Here is a 22701-nt window from a genome sequence, read left to right as displayed (position 1 = left end):
GGTTAGTTCGTAATTCGAAGTGGAAATTCTGCCCGAACTGTGATATGCCTATGTTAATTTGTTCGTTTACATCCAAGTGCCTCTATAAGAACAACTCTAATCTGGTCAATATGGCATTGCTTTTACAGTAACACATTTTCGGGTGTCACCCTATCCATGGACTACCTCTTTTTTTCTCTTATTTCATAAAATGTGGCTGGGTTTCGGGATTACATTGAGATATTTATAGGATTCTAGGATACTACGTTTGCGCGACTTACTACTTTAAAAATAATTTGGGCTACATTTCAAGGAATCCTGCTTATAAAACTTATCTGGAGACCTGTGAGGTTCTCGCTGGGAACCTGCTGTTTCCTTGCAGTTTATTTATATTATTATTATTATTAATTATTAATTAACGAAAATAGCCCTTTCTGTATACATGGCCGTACTCCGTTTTCTTAATAAATTACATCAGTTACGTGGCATTTGTCATATTAAGGTATATGTAACTAACAAGGATTTCCTGTACTCTATTAACACAGTACTTTATATTCAATAATTAATAATTACCTTTTTATATAAAACCGCACAATCATTACTATTCGAGGCCTGGGCGGCATGAAAGCCCCTTTTACGTAAGTTTACATAACGTAAACTTGTGTTGTGTGATACGAATACTTGATATAATACAAGATCTTGGATTCTAGACATAATGGTCCGATCACAAGGGAGAGCGGAGCTATTTTGCTCATATCTCGTGGGGGCCTTAAAAATATTTATTAGAAATTATTCGTTCCATTTCATTTCTTGTGAATTAAGGGAAAAACTTTTTATTTTTTCTGTTTTTTATTTAAAAATGTAATAGAATTTTTACACTTGGACTTTATAAAGTAAGTGGCATGGCTCTCTCGGCCAGTTCTGTAGTCAGAAATAAATCACTGGTGGATAGAGGACCAAAATGAAAAAAATGTGACTGGTATTTTTCTTTTTTTTCATCCAGCAGTAGGCCTATTTGCTACAGTTTAAATGTAAAAATAAGTAACAGAAATCTAAGTTTACACGATGAAAGCGAAAGCATATATTATATATTCTGCATATGATCATTACTGACTAAGCTAAGGGGCTTAGCCACCTCATATCTTCAAAGCTATGGCTCTTAAGAAACTTACTGTACTGTAAAATGGGTGGAAAGTAACTAGGCATTTTGAAATCGCAATAATTTCTATATTTCTAAAGCAAAAATGATGAAAATTGTTTGTCCCTTACATCATTAAATACAAATACGGATGCACATTTTTAAATTCAATAGGTACCGGCGCCATCTACTAACGGCACGTTTTCCTTGGATCGTGACATAGATGAACGTCCACTTCTGTGCCTACAATTGAACATGGCCATTCTAGCTTCGAATGACAATTCTTGATTGTTTCCAGACTGGTTGTGGCATGACTTTCCTTCATCGTACACCACCATCTCTGCACAGCAACAACTGATTTTTATACCTCATAGCATGCAGCAATCTACGTTCGCTCCTGAACACATAAACGGACGGCCATCTGTTTTGTCATTGCGCGTGCAGCCCTTCTTGGTAGCTGCCTATACTACCGATGTAAGAATTACCAAATTCCATCAATTGATGTACATATACATTTTATTACGATTGCCTTATTATTACAAAAGTTATAGCGATTTCTGAATGACTAGTTACTTTCCACCCATGTCGTCGATACCGGGTACGTCTATATCCTTATAAAGCCCTAATCCGTAACCTGTTTCACAAAAGCCCAGTTTAAGGCCTTACACTTTTAAATTTATTATTATTTGGTAAACGGAAAGGACCTCTTATATGATTTACAGCTTAGGGCCACAATTCTAAATCCGGTAAAACTCGGCCCCGATTTTATATTTGCGTTTGTCTGAGGCCCTTAAAAGATCTGTTGCTTATGCCTAGAAACGTCACTAAGTTTAAACGTTATTTATAATATTAAACGAGTTATTTAAAATGAAAATAGAGCTGAAACTTTAATTGTTCTTTTCAGAATTACGTTCTATTAAATGAAACATTAATGTACTATACAAGGAAATGACTGACCAACAATAGAAATCATGATAACAATACATTGTATTTATTATTTCTATCATGCAATTTGTAGCCTGAAGGCACAATAAGTTCTTCATGTTACGAATTGTTCATGACATATCGGAAGCGGAACCTATTCTAGAGGCTAGCCTATAATAATTTTACATCTAAATGTAGACAATAAATAAAAAAAGAATTAAATATTTTCTTCTAATTCTCAAAAGTTTCTCTCTTCGAGTGTGGAATCGAGACTTATTGGAGTGTGTTAAAGTTTAGAGATAAAGAAATGTGATAAGATAATTATACTGAACCATGTGTAAAACTATTCTCTGAGAAAATAAAGTTGTTATTTTATATAAAATATTAATAAAAACATTGTTTAAACTATTGAAATTTGAAGAGAGAATAGTTACAAATATAACAAAACCTAAGTTAGACATTAGGTTTTTGCAGGTTCCAATTTTAAAAAGTCTAATTTCGAGGGATGCACGAATAGAAGTACAGTACAGTACTAACTCAGATAAGCCAGGCATGGAGGTGCCAACTCAGAAGGCTCCAGGCATAAAGGTGCCAACTCAGAAGGCTCCAGGCATGAAGATGCGAACTAAGAGGAGTGTCCGGATATAGAGGTACCAACTTTAGGATTTTACTGTTATCTAAATCCATTATAAAAATTTACAATAAAATATATTTTATATTGTTAATTTGTTTAATTTTTATATCAATTAGTTTAAAATATAATGACTTTTGTGGAAAAATTTTCAAATAAAATTACAGTGGGTGTTCGGTTAACGAACAGTTCGGATAGCGAACAAATCGGATAACGAACACTTTCGGGAAAGATTTTTATGAACCGGACAATGAATTTGTTCGGTTAACGAACACTTTACTGAACAAATATAAAAATAAGCGAAGGAAAATAACGAAAACCGATTGATTTTCCCTTGTCTTCAGGTAACAATTCGAAACCTTTCGGAGCGCGGGAGATGTCAACATCGACGTCAACCCGATACCGATCGGATAGTATTCCTCCAAATTTTGAAACTCTTCCTTGTAATTCCAGCTTTTTGTTTACCTTTCCGACAAATAATTTTTTATAGTGTTCGCCAGACTGTTGGACTGGCACTTGTTAAGTTTTGCATCGGGTTTATTTATGAAAGGTGAAACTGTCTCATCGGATATTTGTTAACATTTTAATACCAAATTTCAAATTTCATCCGGGCCTTGCATTTAAATAATTTTTTGTGGGCTAGTTGATTTCTGTTCTCTGAATTTTTGTAAGTGCTTTTCTAAAATTTTTTTTATTTAAAAAAGAAACTGATAATATGGAACCTAAAAAGAGGAGTGTCAAGAACTGCGCTCACCGTAGAAACCAAGCAAGAGATAATAGCCAACGTAGAAAGTGGGCACAAGATGTCTAATATTGCTAGGCAGAATGGCTTGAACAGGTCTACAATAGGCACAACCTTAGCTATGAAAGATATATCAGGAAGTCTCAAGCTGCTAATAGAGTCATGAAAACCATAATGGATCCTGAAACTGATCTGACGACAGAAGGACTCCAAGAACTCTCAAATGAAGAATACCAAGAAATTCAGCGAGATGTGTTTTCTTTTGAAAAAGAGGAAGACGAGGGAGGACCAATGTCGACATCTGCTACTAAAGATCTTTTGAAGAAGTGAGAGAATGTCAGAACAACGATCATCCAAGTGGCATCCAAACTAGAATAAGGTTAATGGAGTTGGCGATCTCTACAATTACAATACTATTAATTACTTCTGAAAAATCCTGATGAAAAGAGAAAAGCAATCGACATTAGACAGATTCTTTAACCCCCACAAGCGAAAAAAATATGACTAATAAAAATGCAAGACTACATATATATGTATTTTTACTATTACATATAAATAAACGTAGTAAAAAAAAGTATATATATTTTACTTTTGGAGTCTCCGGAACGAATTAATCAAATTCCCATAAAAACCTATGGTAAATCGATAATCGGTTAACGAACAATTCGGATAACGAACAAACTCTTAGAACGGATTATGTTCGTTAACCGATCACCCACTGTATAATATTTTGACATAAATACAAAGTATTTAGCATAAAATCTGTTAAAATGTCGTAAATCTTAGCAATTAATTGAAGAAATCATTCATAGAAAATATTTTCGACTTCGTAAGTTTGCTCCTAATTATCAGTTCTGTTTTATTGTGAAATATAATTTCATGTAACTTGAAACATATTAAAATATTTTCCTGTAATTTAATATTACAAATTCTATCTTCCAAAGAAAGAATAAACATAAAAAAAAAAACATTTTAATTACCCTGTAGTACCCTATGATTTCTATGTTCAGCCCAGCCTTGAATGAGATAGGTTTAGATTGAATAAAGAAATATTATTCTTATTAACCCATTATTTTTTTTTTTTACCTGAAAGACTAAACTTTGACCCATTCTGTAATAAACAGATATACAGTACTAATTTTAATCAGGGATTTAAATTTAAAGTTCGTAGGGCCCTTTTCATACCGCATATCGCAGAAATATCCGAGAGCAGGGGAAGAGTTGGAGATTTTTTTCCCCGGATTCGGTGAAGATTTAGGGATTTGTAGGGAAAAAATAATACTATAAAATCTTTGACTGTTTTTTTTTTTACCTATTTTATAAATAAAATCAACATAATATTTAGCATTATAGAAGCAAATTAAAATACGTTGTTTGTTTTTATCTCATATTATGGATACGCTGAACCTTGACACTATTAAGTTAATTTTATAATACGAGAAAAGGAAACAGGAAAATACTTAGAAAATTATATAATTATATAAAAGATATTTTCGACTTTGTAATAAGATTAGAAAATTGAAGTTAGATATTAAATTATAATAATATAATTCGTAGCATGTCCAAGAAAGGTCGTTCAGGTTTATATATTTGGATAGAAAAATTTGAAATTTGTGGAGTGTTAATAGAACTAAAAGTCTAACCTTTGACACGATACTCACAAAATTTTAAATTTATTTATTTATAAGACCAGAGTTTTTCTGGCAGACGTATTATATTTATATAAATAGAAAATAGGTAAGGAACAGTGAATTTCGGGGCTTTTCTTCTCAGAATCTTGGATACGGAAGAGCTCCGAATTTATTTATTTATTTTATAATTGTGTTTTCTTTATTTACGTAAATCAAAATGTTTTATTAAAGAGTAAAAGACATGGATAATGTACATAAAATAAAGTATAATTAACGTAAAATGTAAAATATACAAAAAATTCTGTAAGATTTATATGCAGATTTTAAAAAGGGATAAAAATATATATAGAATTTAAGAGGTATCTCAATTTTTAATTAGGAAACATGAAGAAAAGTGTGTCTTATATTCGAATTAATACAATATAGTATGCTAACTTCATAATCTCCATAAAATTAATGCTTTATTGCTCTTGTTCTAAATAAAAGTAAGGATTTTGGACCGTGTAAGTGTCACAAATATGGAATAATTTATTGATAAAATTATACTATTTAACGAACAATGATATTGTCAACTATTGAACTCGTCTATGTTCCAGTTTCATTACTATATTTGACATATTTATGGTAATATTATTGATTTATGAATAAATAAAAAATGCTGCCTCTTACATGTATATATACAATCATTAATTTGAGGTTAAAAACTGTATATAACACGAAAAGAGACGTAGAATTGTCATTTGAATTGTTTTTTAAGTTAAAATTATTCTTCAAATATTCATTCTAGAAGGTGCATAGGTCATAAACTAGACGAGAGAATATATTGATACTTCTCCATGCTTCTATATCATACACAAACACTTAACAAGTATAAAGTTTAGAAGCATGCAGTATACATTAAGCATACTGCATGCTTCTAAACTATGTAGTATCTACACTACACATTCCTTTAATTAAGATGTGTAGACAACAATTAATCGAGTGTAGAGATGGTAGAGTTTCTTTGTTTAAAATATACTTTGCTACAGTCTAGGGCTGCATAACGTTTCTATCTGCATTTTGAATTTCAAAGAGAATGCTGAGCAGCCCTTTCTATAGAAAATATAGAAATATGATGACCCTGTACCCTCAGAAAGGAGGCGTCCCCAAACTAACAGTGCCAATTTTGCACCGAATGAGTCCATTTTATAATTTTAATTCTGCAATAATTATGTTTTTACATATTTTTAAATATCGAAAGGGACAAAAGGACTGTCGAAAACTCGTCATTAGTACTACGACTCCGTTCATGCAAAATATATTCGCGTATACAATGCCTCGTTATCCTATGGGCTAAAAGGGCAGTTTCACGAGGCCCCCACCAGCATAGAGCTCCAAACTAATCTTTTATGAGAAAATATTACAAACTTTCATTAATTTGCACTAATTCAGGGGTCAATACCGACTCCCGTTAGGAAGCCTTGCTATAAACCACGTTAGCCATCCACGAATCTTGGATGAATCTTCCTCATCCATAATTCTTCATCTTTTGAAAGAATCGTAAGTGTTGCTCTATATTATATTATTTCAATCAAATGTATTGATATAAAGTGCAATACACATTTAAAAAATAATAAATAATTTAATCTTTCTTTACATAATTTTCAGGTAAATGATCAGTCATTAACCTAAAGGGCAAATGCTCAATTGTTGACATCGATATTGACGATTGCTTCGCTCTTACATCTATAAAAATCAATTAAAAAAAAGGTATCTATTTTTTTTATTACAAAGATATAGGCTAATATACAATTACATAGAATTAGCTCTCATGAAAACTATAAAAACTTTTTGTTAAAACAATTTATTTTTTATGACTATTTATAATTTATTTTGTATAGACTACTAGTACATTCTATATATTAACAGGACTTATTATACTGGAATTATGGATGCAGATATTTAGTCTTACAGTTTAAAAATAATGTTCTTTATTAAGTTCACAGGTGAACTTAATAAAGAACATTATTTTTAATAAAAAAATAAGAGGCCCTAAACTGTAGCTTGTTTAGCATGTTCAAAAGGTTGTTATAAATTCAGTTCACGATTCATATTCACAAATATATCTAAAACACATAAAAACAAGATACGGTTAATGTACTTTTGGGCCACCCTATTAATTAAGTTCACAGGTGAACTTAATAAAGAACATTATTTTTAAACTGTAAGACTAAATATCTGCATCCATAATTCCAGTATAATAAGTCCTGTTAATATATAGAATGTACTAGTATACAAAATAAATTATAAATAGTGTTAAAAAAGGACAAAAAGGCATAATAATTATTTTTTATGATTTTAAGGTTAATTTTTAGAAATTTTATGATTTTATCTATTTTTTTAAAAATAATAAATACGGTATGTAATTAATAAAATTTAAAAATCACTCTTATTTAAATGGAAACTAAAATCCTATGGTATCAAAGAATTAAAGTATCAAAGAATCCTACTATCAAAGGATTCTTAGTTGATCTAAGTCTAAGGAACTTCACAGGACATGAAATATTATTATTATTTTTTATCTGGTAATATATTTTGACTGCATCATTTCATCTTTCTATGTCTATTTCTCCTTCCAATCCATGCCAGTAATTGAAAGTGACCAATATAAAGTATGTAAATGTATAGGGCCTATATGAGTTGCATTCATTTTGACAAAACAACGTTATTTTAAACTTTACCATTACAAAATGGAATATACAGGAATAACGTCTAACAAATCGTAATAGTGTACTAATAAAACTAAAGCCTCTAAAGTTTAGCACAAACTAGCCGATATCAGCGCTTTTCCTACGAATAAAAAGGGCCCCCAAATCAATTTTTTTATAAGAAAATCTATAAGAACGTCTGTAGCCAACACTTTACGTGAGATCCCTAATTCAAATCTGCCTGTATCCCATGAAGCTATAACGCGCCGCTGATCGATATGGCAGCAAACTCGTACCCTTTGATGGAATGTAAGTGGTTCCTTCGGTTAACCGACTTTTGGATCACGTCACGCTACTTATTAAATATTTAATTTATTGATATATAAATTTAGATATTTATAATTTAGACCTAATAGTTATAAGTATTAGAAGTCAATAGTTTATCATTTGTTAACTTTTAATAAAAATTAAATTTCATTATTAAAAACTCATTAAAAAATAAGTATTTATAAGAGTAAATATCCCTTTTATAAATATATAATTTTAGAAATGATATTTAAAATATATATAATACAGAAAGCCAAATAACAAATGAAGTGGAACGGTTATTATAAGGATAATAATAATAGTGATATATTTTAAATATAGAGAATTAGGACCGGATTTAAACTAGTTATGATCCTAAACTGTAATGTATAAGAAAAAGTCCTTCTTACTCCAAATAAAAATAAGAGGCCTAAACTTGTTGAAAAGGCTGTTATAAATTCAGTTCACGATTCATATTCACAAATATATCTAAAACACATAAAAACAAGATACGGTTAATGTACTTTTGAGCCACCCTATTAATTAATATACTTCCAAGTTCTATCAGCAGTCTTGGCATTTATAAAGGCTTCATAAACATACATTACAGATTATTGTATTTCTGGTGTATTAAGGGAAAAAAACACTATTATTTAAAAAATATAATACATACAATAATGTTTAATACGAGTATCCTGGGGATTTGTAGGTAGGCCTCCCTCTAAACCGCCTTAAAATCTAATTTGTACACATAATTATCTGAAAGACTTTGGAATGAAATAAGAGAAAAGGTAAGCGAGGGAGAGGGGGGAGGGGGAAGGGGAAAAAATTAGAACGAAAGTACAACAGCGCTCCAAGTGACTGGTATAAAAAGTTTAGTAACTCATTCATACCTCGTGTATGAACCATGACGAATGGGTGCAATAGAGTTTATATGCTGGTCTACGGTCTTTTAGAAACTTTTATCTTCAGTGGTAACATTCTAGGATGGGCCGCACTCAATTATATGTTAAAAAAACACGGAGTTTATAGTCATTTATGTAAAAATCAAACTCGAACTTATAATGTTACTGTCTTGCAGGTAAGTCGAATTTACTGTAATAATAATAGTTTTTAACGGTATGTTTCTTCATTCTATAGATATTTCGATAGTTATTTTTCGCATAATTTTAAATTTATAATAGTAATTTAAACTTCCAAATGTATCGAACAGACTTAAAATGGGCTGTTCGTTTAAAGAAAAAATTATATATATATATTTATATATAAAACTGGTTACAATTTTAAAACATTTAATGCTTGAGTTCTGTCGATTAATAATGCTTTTTTTATATTAATGTTCGAACTAAACATACAGGAATAAATCAGTGGGATAACGGAAATGTAAACTTGATTTTGTATATATTGATCCGGTTAAAATCAATAGAAGAATCGTGTTTAAATTTAACAATTTTTCTTATTTTCTTTATGTAAAAGTTGTAATTAAAAAACTTAATTTTACTGAAATTACAGCAAGAATGGTTAAAGAAATTTATAAGAATTCTTTTATATAGATTTAATTTCTTATAATATTAATTTTTAATTTTTAATTTAATTCATTAAGATAGTAATTTCATTACAAGTCAATAAGCTTGTATAGAAGTTCCTTAAAAAGGTGTGTAATTTGAATATTATGTAAATAAAGGAGTATTATTATATACAGTTTAATTACAAGTTCTACTTTAAGACCATAACATTCTTGTAAAAGTAGGAGAAAAAAACACAAGCTTTTAATGTATTATTATATTTTAAAATGTACTTCCTCCTATCAATAACTCTATTTAAAGTATTTATAATGAATGCAATTTTAGTTAGAATTTTTCTAAACAATGCAATCAAATTATAGGATTTGTATAGATTGGTATCTGTGCCAATCGACAACGTTAACTTGTTACACAGTAAATTACACGTGTGCTTCAGTAGATTTTATTTTATTTGATATATATTTTTTTTCTTTCTTTCTTATCTAAGATATTATTTTTAACGGTTGAAGTATTTTCTTTAAACTACCGGTTCGAAATTTCTTTTATAGAAGAGTGCATTTGAGAAAGTAGCTTAATGACAAGTGGAATTCTTGATATTTGCTTGTGTTTTTGTCATTGTTACTTGTGTATAATTTCCCATAAACAGGAACAAGGTTAAACTTAGTAAATGATATAAGTTATATATATAATTAAAATAACAAAATATTTAATAATTATTAGAGAAATTTACTATTATATACCTTGACCTATTCATAAATATGCTTGCTTGGGCTTGTTATATTGTTTGTTACAATTTCTGGTGTTTATAAACATATAGAAGTTAAAATGAAGTTATATATTTATGTTATTTTTGACAGGAAAAGTTTATTTTTCTTGTTGAAACTTAATAATTTAGAAGGGATTTTCTACAGTTAAACAGAGCATTGAGTCATAAATGCCATAATGTGTGTCACTGGCAGCTATTAACGTTTTCAGTCGAATTTTCTCACTTATGACGTTTGAAGTGTGGAAAAAAAAAATATCATCGAAAAATCCATTAAAATATCTCGCGTTTTAACTGTATTTTTTTCTTCTATTTAATTAGTTGAATATAAAAAAAAAAAAAAATTCAAGATCATTTTCTTAAGATTAGTTTCAGTTATCCTCTTAGGATACACATGAGATTTCAGGGTTATAGAACGAAAATTATATATATTTAATTTATGTAAATAATAAAATATTCAGGAAAAAATTATATAAAATAAAAATTAAGTAAGTTATTCTATTGTTTAGTTTATAAATTTCCTTCAAATGTTTTGGGTTGAGGTCCTTTTTTGTCTTTCTTAAAACCTTAAGGACGAATGAAGAATATATTCTGTATTTACTTGTGTATTATTATCCAATTTTTATATTAATAAAAATGTATATTTTTTAAAAGTTATTTTTAGATTTTAAAGAATAAATCTATAACTACAGACCTTGAGATGTAAATCATTTGTTATTACATGATACAATCCTGTACTTCCTGTAAAAATTTACTAACCATTTGAATTTTAATGAATATAAATGAAATAATTTTGTTAATATTTAAAAAAAAAAGAATACATTTTTAAATTAATTATTTTATATATTTTTTAGATAAAAGAAGATTTGAATTGTACAGCTCAAGATAAAATGCTGAATTTAGCTTTTACTATAGGCTCTTTTTGTGTAGGTTTGAGTGCAGTTATTTGGGGTTTTCTTATTGATAAATGGGGTCTAAGACCCGTTCGTTTATTGTTAAAGTAAGTTTATTAGAGAAAAATAAGCTTTTCTTGATGAAATTTAAGCAAGAATTATTGTTTAAATTTGAATTTTTTTAAAACTTTTCAGTGCTTTTATCACAACAGGTGCTGTACTGCTTTCAATTACTAGCTCAGGTAACTTTTAGTTGAATGCTTTAAAATTTATAGATTAAACACAAAATATAATATTTATATTTATAATTTTAACGCAGAGATGCCATACTTTCTATTTCCTGCTCTAATTTTAATGTGTTTAGCTGCTGTTCCTTTAAGGATAGCCAATCTTCAAGTAAGTATAGTTAATCTTGCATTAAAAGGTTAATTCTCTTCAATAAAACATAAAATATATCTTTATTTATTTAAAGGTAGCTAATCTTTTTCCAAAACAACGTTCCACTATCATAACATTGTATAGTGGAGCCTTCAGTGCTTCTGCTGCAGTTTTTATAATAATGAAGGTGATAATTTATTAGTGTAAACAAATTTTTCTTATAATTAGCATGATTTAAAAGTATTTCTTTTACTTCTTCTAGTATGTATTTGATGCAGGATGTAGATGGGAATGGGTATGTGCCATTCTAGTTATTGCTAGTGGTTTCATGTTTCCAGCAACTCTATTCATCTTTCCTTGTAAAAGGATACCAGAATATGGAGAAGAAAGAAAGTTATTGTTTAAAGGAATAAGTGAAATATCTACCATATACCCAGAATATTTTGGAAAATTTTCAGTTTTACCAAGTATATAATGTTCAACAGAGTTTTATATATTAATATTTTCAAGCTTAATTTACTAATTCATGCAGGTTCTCCTAACAACATTCGCAAATTGTCTAACGAAACAGTGCAAGACACAAGCAGAGATTGGACATTATCTACGGGTTGATAATATATTTTACCACTTACCTTTGAAAATAATTAAATAAAACTATCTTCTAATGCTTTTTTTTTCTATTCAGACAGCACAAATTCCAGTGAAATAAGTGAAAACTCTTCCACAAATACTACATCTGATGATCCTGCTCTCAAAGATTCCTTGTTATCATTTTCATTTTTCATACATCTTTATTGGTTTTCTTGGTTACTGATGGCGACAATTAATTATGCTGGATCACTCAATCTTTGGCTGGAAAGAATAACAAATAATGTAAAAAATGGTAAAAATTTTTTATCCATTTATTTCCCATTTTCATTTTTAAAAAAATATAGATTAATCATAACGATTGATTTCAGCTGGTTGGTACACTCAAGTTTATGGCTTGGCTCAGTTATTTGCCTTAATACTAGCACCAGTTGGAGGAATGTTAATGGATTTAAGAACTAATAGAGCTATTAAAGGTAAAGTTTTAATAAACATTTTTTCATTTTTACTAAATTAAAAACTGTTTTAAATTTATTTTAATTATAAATTATGGCTAAACCATTGCTTAAATACTTATTAATATTCCCGTGCAATTTTTAACTGAATTAAAGGGAACTTATAACATATATTAGTGTTATAATTAGTCTTTTATTGTCGCGTGCCAACGCGTCACGCGATAAAATGGCGACGAGCTCGAAAACAAACAACTTGTACTTAAATATAATAATACAAAAGGAGGATAACTTTTATAATTTATAAGTTATAAATATATTATAAACACACTATAAATACTATATCATTGATTTCTATCTAAGATTATTGCTTTTTATTTCCCTTTCAACACTATAAATACTCCTCAAACATTAATATATATATATATATATTTTATGCTATATAAAAAAGACAATAAAAATAAAATATTGCTTAACAGGAATTATTCTATTGTTATCACTTATTATTATTATTTTTTTTATAAATCATTATGTTAATGATTAGCGTTAATGATTAAATTTTATATGCTTTATATTTAAATTTTATAATTATTTGATTAATTAATAATAATAAAGCATAAAAAAAATCTTACACTATTTTGATTGGTGTGAGTAAATTAGGTATTTATTATCCAATTTTAAAAAATGTCCTATTTTTATTTTTTAATTCGTCATCTTTTGTAAGCTCGAAAATTAACACAAATCTTTAACCGAGAATAGAAAAATCACTTTTTGTAGTGTGAAGTAATAAATCTATAAAGTGTTTAATTAGAAAATATCTTAATTGATTCAACACTGAATTGTATTTAATTGTGACAATATTTTTACTTTGGAGGCTTTTTATTTTGTTTGTTTGTTTGTAATCTTAAACACACAAACTGTAAATTAACACAAGGAAAAACATACTGATATATAAAAGCTCTGTTTCGCATCGTTGATCTCTTTTCTTAAAGCTAATTTCGGCAATATTTTAGAATATTTAATGCGCTAATTCAACCGAAAAGTTATTATTATTATTATTTTAATTTAATTCATTAAGATAGTAATTTCATTACAAGTCAATAAGCTTGTATAGAAGTTCCTTAAAAAGGTGTGTAATTTGAATATTATGTAAATAAAGGAGTATTATTATATACAGTTTAATTACAAGTTCTACTTTAAGACCNAAATGTAACAAAACAATAAAAATCTTATTTAAATTCATTCAACAAAAATAAAAGCAGTAACATTTAGAAGCAAACGGAGCAAAGATTTACGCTCGACATCCTGGAAAACCCTCCTAGATTACATGTTTTGTGCTTTCTAAGAATGCGATACTTGGTACAAATGGTGCAATTTCATTGGTCAGATAGACAGGAATTCATGTTTTTCAACAGAAAATAACTGTTGACTTTCCTGCACGAGAAGATGATTCAAAACATCCAAATTTTTCTAACGTTAATGTATCATTCACAGTCGAATATGAAATAGTAATAGGCCATCCAATCAAATTTCGTGAAAAATAGAAAAAATATTTAAACTTTGCACCCTTGAAAATCCCTATAAACATTTTGCGCTATATTAATTTTCCTTTTTGAATGCCATCATCTCGCTGGCCAGATAGAAAGGGGACCTCTTGTGGACGAGGGGTTGAGGTTAATTCGACGAAAAGTAGTCGTTGACCTCATCCTAGATGATAGAATTATCTCTGAAAAGTTTCATTGCATTTGTTCAAACCGTATCTAAATATATAAAGAACAAATGAACAAACTTCCTTCTTTATATAGTAGATGAGACCAAAATAAACATTAAAAAAGAGTTTTTTTGTTGTTTGTTTAAGTTATGGCAACGCAACACTTGGGGGTGCCTTCCGGGAGGTCTTTTTAAGGGAAACTGGCCCCTATTTAGGCGTTACAGACGTGGAGAAAACTCGGAAAACTCCACTTGGCCAGCCCGTCCGAGCGAACCCACGACCAAACTCCCAGTGTTTAGGGAACGAATACCGCTTGGCCACTGGTGGGCACTAACAAAGAGTTACGTACCAAGATAACTGCAAAACTCACCGTACAACTTTGTTTCAAGCAGCTGCTGATTTGAGCTGCTAAAGGCAAGACGTTAATGGTTGCTGTGTATGCAAATTTGCTTGTGTTAGTCGTTTGCCAATGGTACAGGAAGGGGCAGAATTCTGTAGCGAGGTTTCCATTTGTTTCTGGATGGTGGAAAATAGTTCTTTTAGCTCTCCTCTATATGTGTACAAAGAGGGTCTTTAATCAATGCCATTATGGGTTTGACCAGGTCCGCCATGAAGGATGGCCGGTGGGATCCGACAAATGCAGGACAAACAACTAAGAAAAATTCCTGATGATCCCGATCCGGACACGAACCCGGATCATACAGTGATGCAAACAATCTTTACTGCCTTGATATCCGGTTAACATAATCCAATCATTGTGACTGACCGAATATATTGTGAATATAAGTAATAGATGGTGTTATCCTGATTTCCATAAACTACGTTTAATGGTTTACCATTGATGAATATTTTTCCTAAGATCGTGGTGGCAACCTGTTGAACTCGGATGATTCTGTGAATTGATACATCGGTGTTTTCTGTTACGGTTCACTCAAACAAAATATAGCGATGGCACTTTCCACATCGGAGGCCTTTCTGTGTCCTAATGTCAAGCTAAATAGCATTTGCTATCCCTTCCTGAACTAACCGCAGGAAATTCTTCAATTCCAAATTCTTCCTTGATCTAATTGACAATCTCTTTCAAATTCAATGTACAAATATATGGGATTTTTTACGTCGTATAACGAGCAAATTTCAAAATATTTTGGTAAAATTCCTTTATTTCGAACTCCGGTCATTAATTTTGCTGCAGATTATATAAAAAATATTCGTTTGAGGATAGATTGAAGACAATAGTTTCAACTATGAGGATTACTATCTTCCACAATTATGAATGATTTGGAAGATATAGTGTTTCCAAATCCTGTGATTTCTCTCTAATGGGCTACTTTTGAAGAAAAATTTCAGCCGTTTTTATATCAATGTCGCCGATTTTTTCCTTCATTAAAAACATTTATTCCTTATCTACACATTTCTGACATTAAAAGCCAAAGTTTTAGGTTTAGCTTTCGTATTGTGTCGCACGTGTACGGTACATTGCGACACAATTTTAATCTAGAACAACGGAAAAAATTATAAATATTTGGGTGCATAATACTCTTAAACTCATGTCTTTCCTTAAAATAAGAAAAAAACTTCGAAGAAGTAGTTAAATAAATTTAAAAATTAAACTGAACTTCGTATAATTCACAGAAGACGATCCAGATCTAAGAAAATTAAAAGTCTATCAATCAGGATTCTGGCCATTGCTCCTTACTACCGTTAATCAAGGTGCTATACAGATTTGTAGATTCTTTAACACGGTTAACGCCGTATACATTTCAGTTGTCTTCATAACCATTCTTCGTTCTCTGCTTGTTGCAGTTGCAACTGCTTACCTTCGAATCAGGTAACATATATATGTTTCTAGTAAATTAATTTTAATAAATATCATCAATTGAGAATATATTAAACTTAAATAACATTAATATGTATCAGATTTCCTGCAACACATTTTAATAAACTACTCGGAATAATGAGCACAATAGCTGGAATGTTCACTTTATTGCAGTACCCATTATTTATCTGGGAATCGAAATCCTCAGAAGATGCTCTTTCCGTATGTATTATTTATAATCGTAATCATTTTTATAATGTTTTGTGTATGTATGTAGTGTACAGTACGTGTGAATCCATATGGTAATGTATGTATATACAGGGCCGGCCCAAGAGTTTTTGGCACAATAGCCAGCATCAGTTAAAGGGGTGCCCTAGATGATTGCCTAGTGAGCCTATAGCTCTGGCTGGTCCTGTGTATGTATGCACAGTATGTGTATGTTTATCTGCTTGTACTTGCATAATGTATTTTTTGTAAAAATATGTTAATTAAAAGGTTTTTCTTACAGTTTAACATATTTAATGCGGGGATGCTCGTCCTTTGTTTCATCCATCCGTTCCTCTTGCTAATTACTCCACTTCAGAAGTATTTTATAAAAAAAGAAGTGACATGAAGTGCTCCTCCTTGAATGAATGTGAAATTTATCATGTAAATGCCATTTTGTACAATACAATATATTAATTTCATCGTGGTTAAACCGGTGCCAATCACTTTGTATATCTCTTTATATATTAAATATTTCTAATATGTTTTTTTATATAATTCATGTATTGAAATTATATTAAGTATTAAACCATTTTTATAGCCAAAATTTAAATTAATTAATCTTATTTTATCGTTTAAAATGCAGTGAAAAATGATCGTTCTTTCGCTAGATGGCAGCACTTTCGTTAAGGACATTGAGTACACCCTGGCATTAGTATCAATTCGATAACTTTTATATCTACTAATTCGGCACTCCATATAATGACCTTTTAATATAACTGTGTAGCTGAGTTTATGTCCTCCGGTAGCCAAATAAATAAAAACTACTCAACCACTGATCGTGGATTTGCCCCCCTCCCCACCAATAGACCAGTTTTCCTCGTGTCTTAACCCGTTGGCGCTTTAATAAGCAACTTAATTTTTCGCTTCCAATTGTTGTTGGTACAAAAAAGAACAATATTGAAAAATTCAAATATTAAAAATCATAAAATTATATTATTACAACAAAATAATAATTATGATATCTAATAAATGTCGGCCAGATGGCCGAGGTGATAAAGACTGGTTAATTTGTTTACAGCGATGCGACACGTGGGCGATCTGCCGAAGGGAGGATGCCTGCCATGAGGCTTTTCTATGAGGAAATTGGCCCTATTTAGGTGTTACAAACGTGAAAAAACACGAAAAACTCTACGAGGCCAACCCGCGAACCCATGACTAATGTTCACTGGTTTTATACACCAGGCCACCAATGGGCAAGATGAGAAAGGCTATACTGTTTTTTTTTTTTTTTTTTTTTACAGTGCGATCTGTGTAGATTAAGTTTGGAGTCAAAGACAGGATCTTCATGTTAATGCTCCAGTCTGCATGCTATTTAGCCCAGATAAGCCACTGTCTGCGCATTTCACTCATCAATAATGGCACTTTACGTGGACGGCTTGTAGTTTGTTTTGGTTTTATTCTTATACGAAACGCAACAGATGGGCGATCTGCCGAGTGGGGATGTCACGCGGGAGGTCTGACACATATATTAGATGAAAAAAAGCCTGTAAAACTTCACGTAGGCAACCAGTAGGCACGAAACTACTACCAACTATCAATATTCAGTGATTTTATCCACTCAGCCATTGATGTGCTTGGGGGCTTTTAATTTTATCCATGTTGCAAACAGGACAGATGATGTTCGTGCACTCGCATTTACGAATGCACGCTCTTTCTTTCCACTGTGAGTTCGAAAAACTAGCAGTATGTCATCGCAGGCTAAGAGCTTCAGTATCCTATCCTGATACTCATGCTCACTTTTCTTTCAATGTTACCATGTTCGTGTCTCTTTTGAACAAATGCGCCATTGTTAACCGACGATAGGTCACTCTCTGTACTAATTTCACGTGAGGCTATCCTTCAGCATTCGAAGCAACACTTACAAACATTTTACTCAGCATTAATTATCGAAAACTTTCCAGATTTTTATGCCAATGGATAATGCAACCACCCGGAAACAAGCTGGCATTCTTTATCAGTCAACGAAAAGCGTTCTCATCTTTATAATGTGTATATGATATGCAAAAATCACACCAAATTACGAAAATAATTTAAATAGCGAACAATTTTGACTTTTAAAACTATTTTTAATGTTTTGGTTTCTTATATCTTTTTGCTAATGTTATGCATGGATGATGCAATCTTTATTATGCCTCTTGCAGTTCTGCACCAAAATGATACAGTAGATCCACCCTATAACACTGTAGATAATTCCGTGTTATATGAATTCCATGTTGTATGAGTCACTTAGATTTTACAAATACGTGTTCCGGGCTGTGAACGGCTCACGTATTTGTAAAATCTGACTCGTACAACATGGAATTCATATAACACGGAATTATCTACAGTGTTATAGGGGAGTCTACTGTACTTTAGTTGAAAAAAAAACAGGAAAAATATTTTAAAGAAACGCTTTTTATTCATATAAATGCATTAAAAAGTTAAATTCTTGGTGCAGTATTATGCGACCAAACATAAAAATACCTTAAAACGTCGAGAAATGCGAAAAATTTGGTTTTTTTTCCTATATTATGTTAGTAGCCTATATGTGTGGAGGGGAGCACGATTTTTTTCACCCTGTTTGAAGCTTAATTACAGAAATTCTTCTTGGTTTAGCATTTAATTGGGAATTGGGCGAAAATTTTAGTTAATAAAAAGCGTATAGTTAACATATTTTTATAGTATTTTATAAATGATGGCCAGTATATTTCATTACGTAAAATCACAATAATAATTTTTGTCAATAATATGAAAAAAGTTTTATATAAAGTTTGCGTCAAAATGGCTGTTAACACGAGAAGAAAAACAATTAAAGAGCCTTTAGTAATTCTTCTGCAATGGCAGTTTAAGCACAGAGACTTGTGAATATGGCCTCGAGCTTTGAGATCCTAGACAAAAATACATGCTTAGTCCAGTAGTAGCTTTACATTATGTAAAGGTATTATAGAAAGGGCCTAACATATTTTTAGGATCTCACACAACCTAAAATCTGTCAATTCTTTTGTAATTTACAAAACGAAATAAAAGAATTTATCGTTCCTTTTTATAGAAATTAAACGTATTAGATGAATAACTTAATACTATTTTTGACCTTTAATTATAGATTAAATGTCAAAAGGTTATATTGTATTTTTTAATAATATCCTACCGCCTGTTCTTAAGTGCTTTTTTTATATATATATAAATGATAATCAGCTTGACTGTTTCAATTTTATTAATCCGTTTGACGGTTCGATTTTCTTTGTTTTTTATACTTTTTGCCACAGGCTTATTCAAATTTACTTAATTTACAATTCTTAGTTTAACTATTGTAGTTGAGAACATTATATTATTTCCATATGCAAATATAAAACCATCCACTCTCTCTAAAAGCAATTAAAATATTTGAATAAAATCAATTAAAGAAATAAGAATAGATTTTTTCATCGCTTACCAAAATAAATTTTAATTTAGATTACTTTTTTAATTATTTTCTTTACATAAAAGACAATTTTGGGGTTCAGATCTGTTTTTCCCCCTTTAAATAAACACTTAATTTAAACAGTGGCGTGTTATAAGATCTTAGGGCCCAGGTAAATTTGAATTATGGGCCCATTTACAGTGTTGACTTGAGACATTTTTCCTCGAGGGAAAGATTTTTTTTTAATAAAAGATTGGTTTGGGGCCTCTTTTGGTGAGGCTCCAAACCAATCTTTTATTTTAAAAAAAATGATCTTATGGTCAAATGCCTTTTTTTTTCTCCATAAGATATACAGAAAGTGTATAGCTTTAATCTTTATTTTTATTCTTTGGTTTGGTTTTATTGTATACGGCAACGCTAAACGTGGTCGATCTGCCCAGGAAAAAATACCCCCCGGGTGGTCTTTTGTGGTAAATTGGCACTATTTACGTGGTTACAGACCCGGAAAATACCCCGTTGGCAAAGCGTGAACCCACGACCAGAGGTAGGTCCGAGGTAGAACTTATAATACAGAAATTTTACTCGTTATTGGCACTTACAGTATTTTCTAATACACGTCTTTACCCTGAAATATTAAGCATTTTTATATAAATTAATAATATAAAAGTTACTTTTAATAAAATCTAACAGATGGTGCCACACGCAATTTTAAAACCTTCAGCTAGTGTCATGGAGTTTTTTAAACTTAAATATTTTTTTTAAATAGATATTTTTATCATAATACTGTACAACAAAATTATTCTTTTTAAGCTTTTGTTATTACTTAAATTTTATATCATACTATAATTGAAAATGATTGGATTTCCTAATGGACCCTTAACCTCCTCGAGTTCCTCCTTAATTTCCTTATTTGAGCTTTGGGCAAGGGTTCTTTTGATCTCTTGCCAACTTTTTTGTGTTACATTCAATATTATATTTGTTTTAATCTAATTTTTATTTTCTATTTCCTTCCTTTTTATTAAGTATAATATTTATTTTATACATTTTTTCCCTATTAGCTTCATGTTATAAAAGTTACCTTTGTCTTCAGATTGATTCGGGAGATATTAAAGAATGAAACCATATCTCCCGAACCAATGATCTGATTTTCTTGAAAATTTCTAGAAACATTTTCTTCCAATACGAAAACCTCCCTACAAAATTTCAGAAATTTCCAACAAAAGGAACAGGAGTTATTAAGCTTTAAATTAGGCGAACAAATTAGTTACCCCCACTAACATCTATACACATAGAAAGAAAACTCCTCATACTTTTTTGGCATTTCTCGATATTGGTATTGTATAACAGGCGAGAAAATAAAAAGTGAGTAAAGAATATAGAATTAATTTAATCTTATTCATAAACAATCGATTAACAAAATTATCTGTTATATATTTATTAACAAAAGTAACTAATTACTAATTAAATTAACAAAATTAATTATTATAAGATTACATTTTTTTATTCGAAAGTTTATAAAATGATAATAATTGTAGATGAAATCTTATGGCCCCAATTAACTCTTGTAAAAAACCAGCTTCGCATTGTGATAGATAGGAAGAATAGATAAGGAATAGGAAACATTTATTATTATTATTATTCGAAGCCTTTTCTATCACAGCAATAGCTGATAATTTACCGTGTGGCCATGTAATTAAGAACTGTAAACTAATTTAAATAAAACTTAGAAATGTGGACATCTACAAAGGCATTTGCCAGAATTATTTGAATTTTGTATATATTTTACATGTAATATTCTTTATAGTTCTTCAAATGAATGTAAAAAAGAATTGTTTGTATCATTAGTACGGATTGGGACATCGTTCCTCACTCCTGTCATGCGGGACGATCCTATAATGAGTTAGACCCTCCCGTATGGGCATGACTGCGAATGCCTTGTTAATTATTTCATATATCATAAATTGCTTGATTGATAAGCTGCAATTTATCTGCAGATTGTTAGTGATATTTTAAAACAGATTTGAATAAAACTGAATAGACTTTATTGACATTTATAGGTTGACATTTTATGCTCTTTCAAAGTATACAAAAGATTTAATCATAGAAAAAGTAAAAGCTTATTCAAAATGTATCATAATTAGATCAGTTTTTATTTGAAACTTCAATCTTCTTAGCCTATTTAATGTGAAAAATATATATATATATATGTGTAAGTATTATTAATTTATTGTTATTTATTATTCTACAGTATAAATTTTAATAATGGTCATAACCTTTTGCAAAGTTTTGATAGCAATTAATGCAAAAATACTTAATTTTTTTTTAATTTAAATGTTAAAGCTAATTACAATTTAATAAGGAGGTGGATATATTTTTATATCAGGCATTTCCCAATTGTATAAAATAAATAAATAAGATGTTTTGATTACATAGAATATATCAAATAAATGGTGGAGAGGCTATTTTGTTTAAGAATTATTAGCAGCTTGGATTAACACAACAATTTTTGAAATACTGAAGACTACAGCCATTCGAATCAAAGAGAAAGATAATTTTAAATAAGCCAAATTCCTAACCGCTATCATCGTGGTTTAATATATATATATGGAGACAAAAGTATTAATATAAACAATAGTAAATCTACGTGGTACAAAGTCAAGCCCGAATTGCTGAGGCACCTTTATATAATGTAAATATCTATATTTACATTATATAGGGGATCGACTTGTATTCTACTACAATACAAGTCGATCCCCTATAACACTGTTGATAATTCCGTTTTATATGAATTCCATGTTGTACGAGTCACTTAGATTTTACAAATACGTGAGCCGTTCACAGCCCGGCACACGTATTTGTAAAATCTAAGTGACTCGTACAACATGGAATTCAT

General features: G+C 30.1%; 1 protein-coding gene across 2 annotated transcripts; it reads left to right on the top strand.

Annotated features, from left to right (window-relative positions):
• The first annotated feature begins 2668 nt into the window (after positions 1-2668).
• On the top strand, positions 2669-16921 carry LOC111612425 (solute carrier family 43 member 3-like). 2 transcript variants are annotated; one of them, XM_023353636.1, is made up of 13 exons: positions 2669-2691; positions 6693-6794; positions 11179-11324; positions 11413-11459; positions 11537-11613; positions 11690-11782; positions 11858-12062; positions 12128-12202; positions 12281-12478; positions 12555-12659; positions 15979-16174; positions 16264-16384; positions 16671-16921. In XM_023353636.1, exons 3-13 carry the CDS (start codon positions 11215-11217, stop codon positions 16773-16775), a joined length of 1332 nt encoding a protein of 443 aa, XP_023209404.1. In that variant the 5' UTR covers positions 2669-2691; positions 6693-6794; positions 11179-11214; the 3' UTR covers positions 16776-16921. The 2 variants fall into 2 exon arrangements, with proteins under 2 accessions (XP_023209404.1, XP_023209403.1); XM_023353635.1 differs by lacking the exons at positions 2669-2691; positions 6693-6794 and adding an exon at positions 8976-9119.
• Positions 16922-22701: the final 5780 nt, after the last annotated feature.

This window comes from Centruroides sculpturatus, unplaced genomic scaffold (assembly GCF_000671375.1).
Source record: "Centruroides sculpturatus isolate CEXI.00-Female unplaced genomic scaffold, Cexi_2.0 scaffold1710, whole genome shotgun sequence".
Lineage (NCBI taxonomy): Eukaryota > Metazoa > Arthropoda > Arachnida > Scorpiones > Buthidae > Centruroides > Centruroides sculpturatus.
This window is presented reverse-complemented; position numbering and strand designations above follow the sequence as displayed.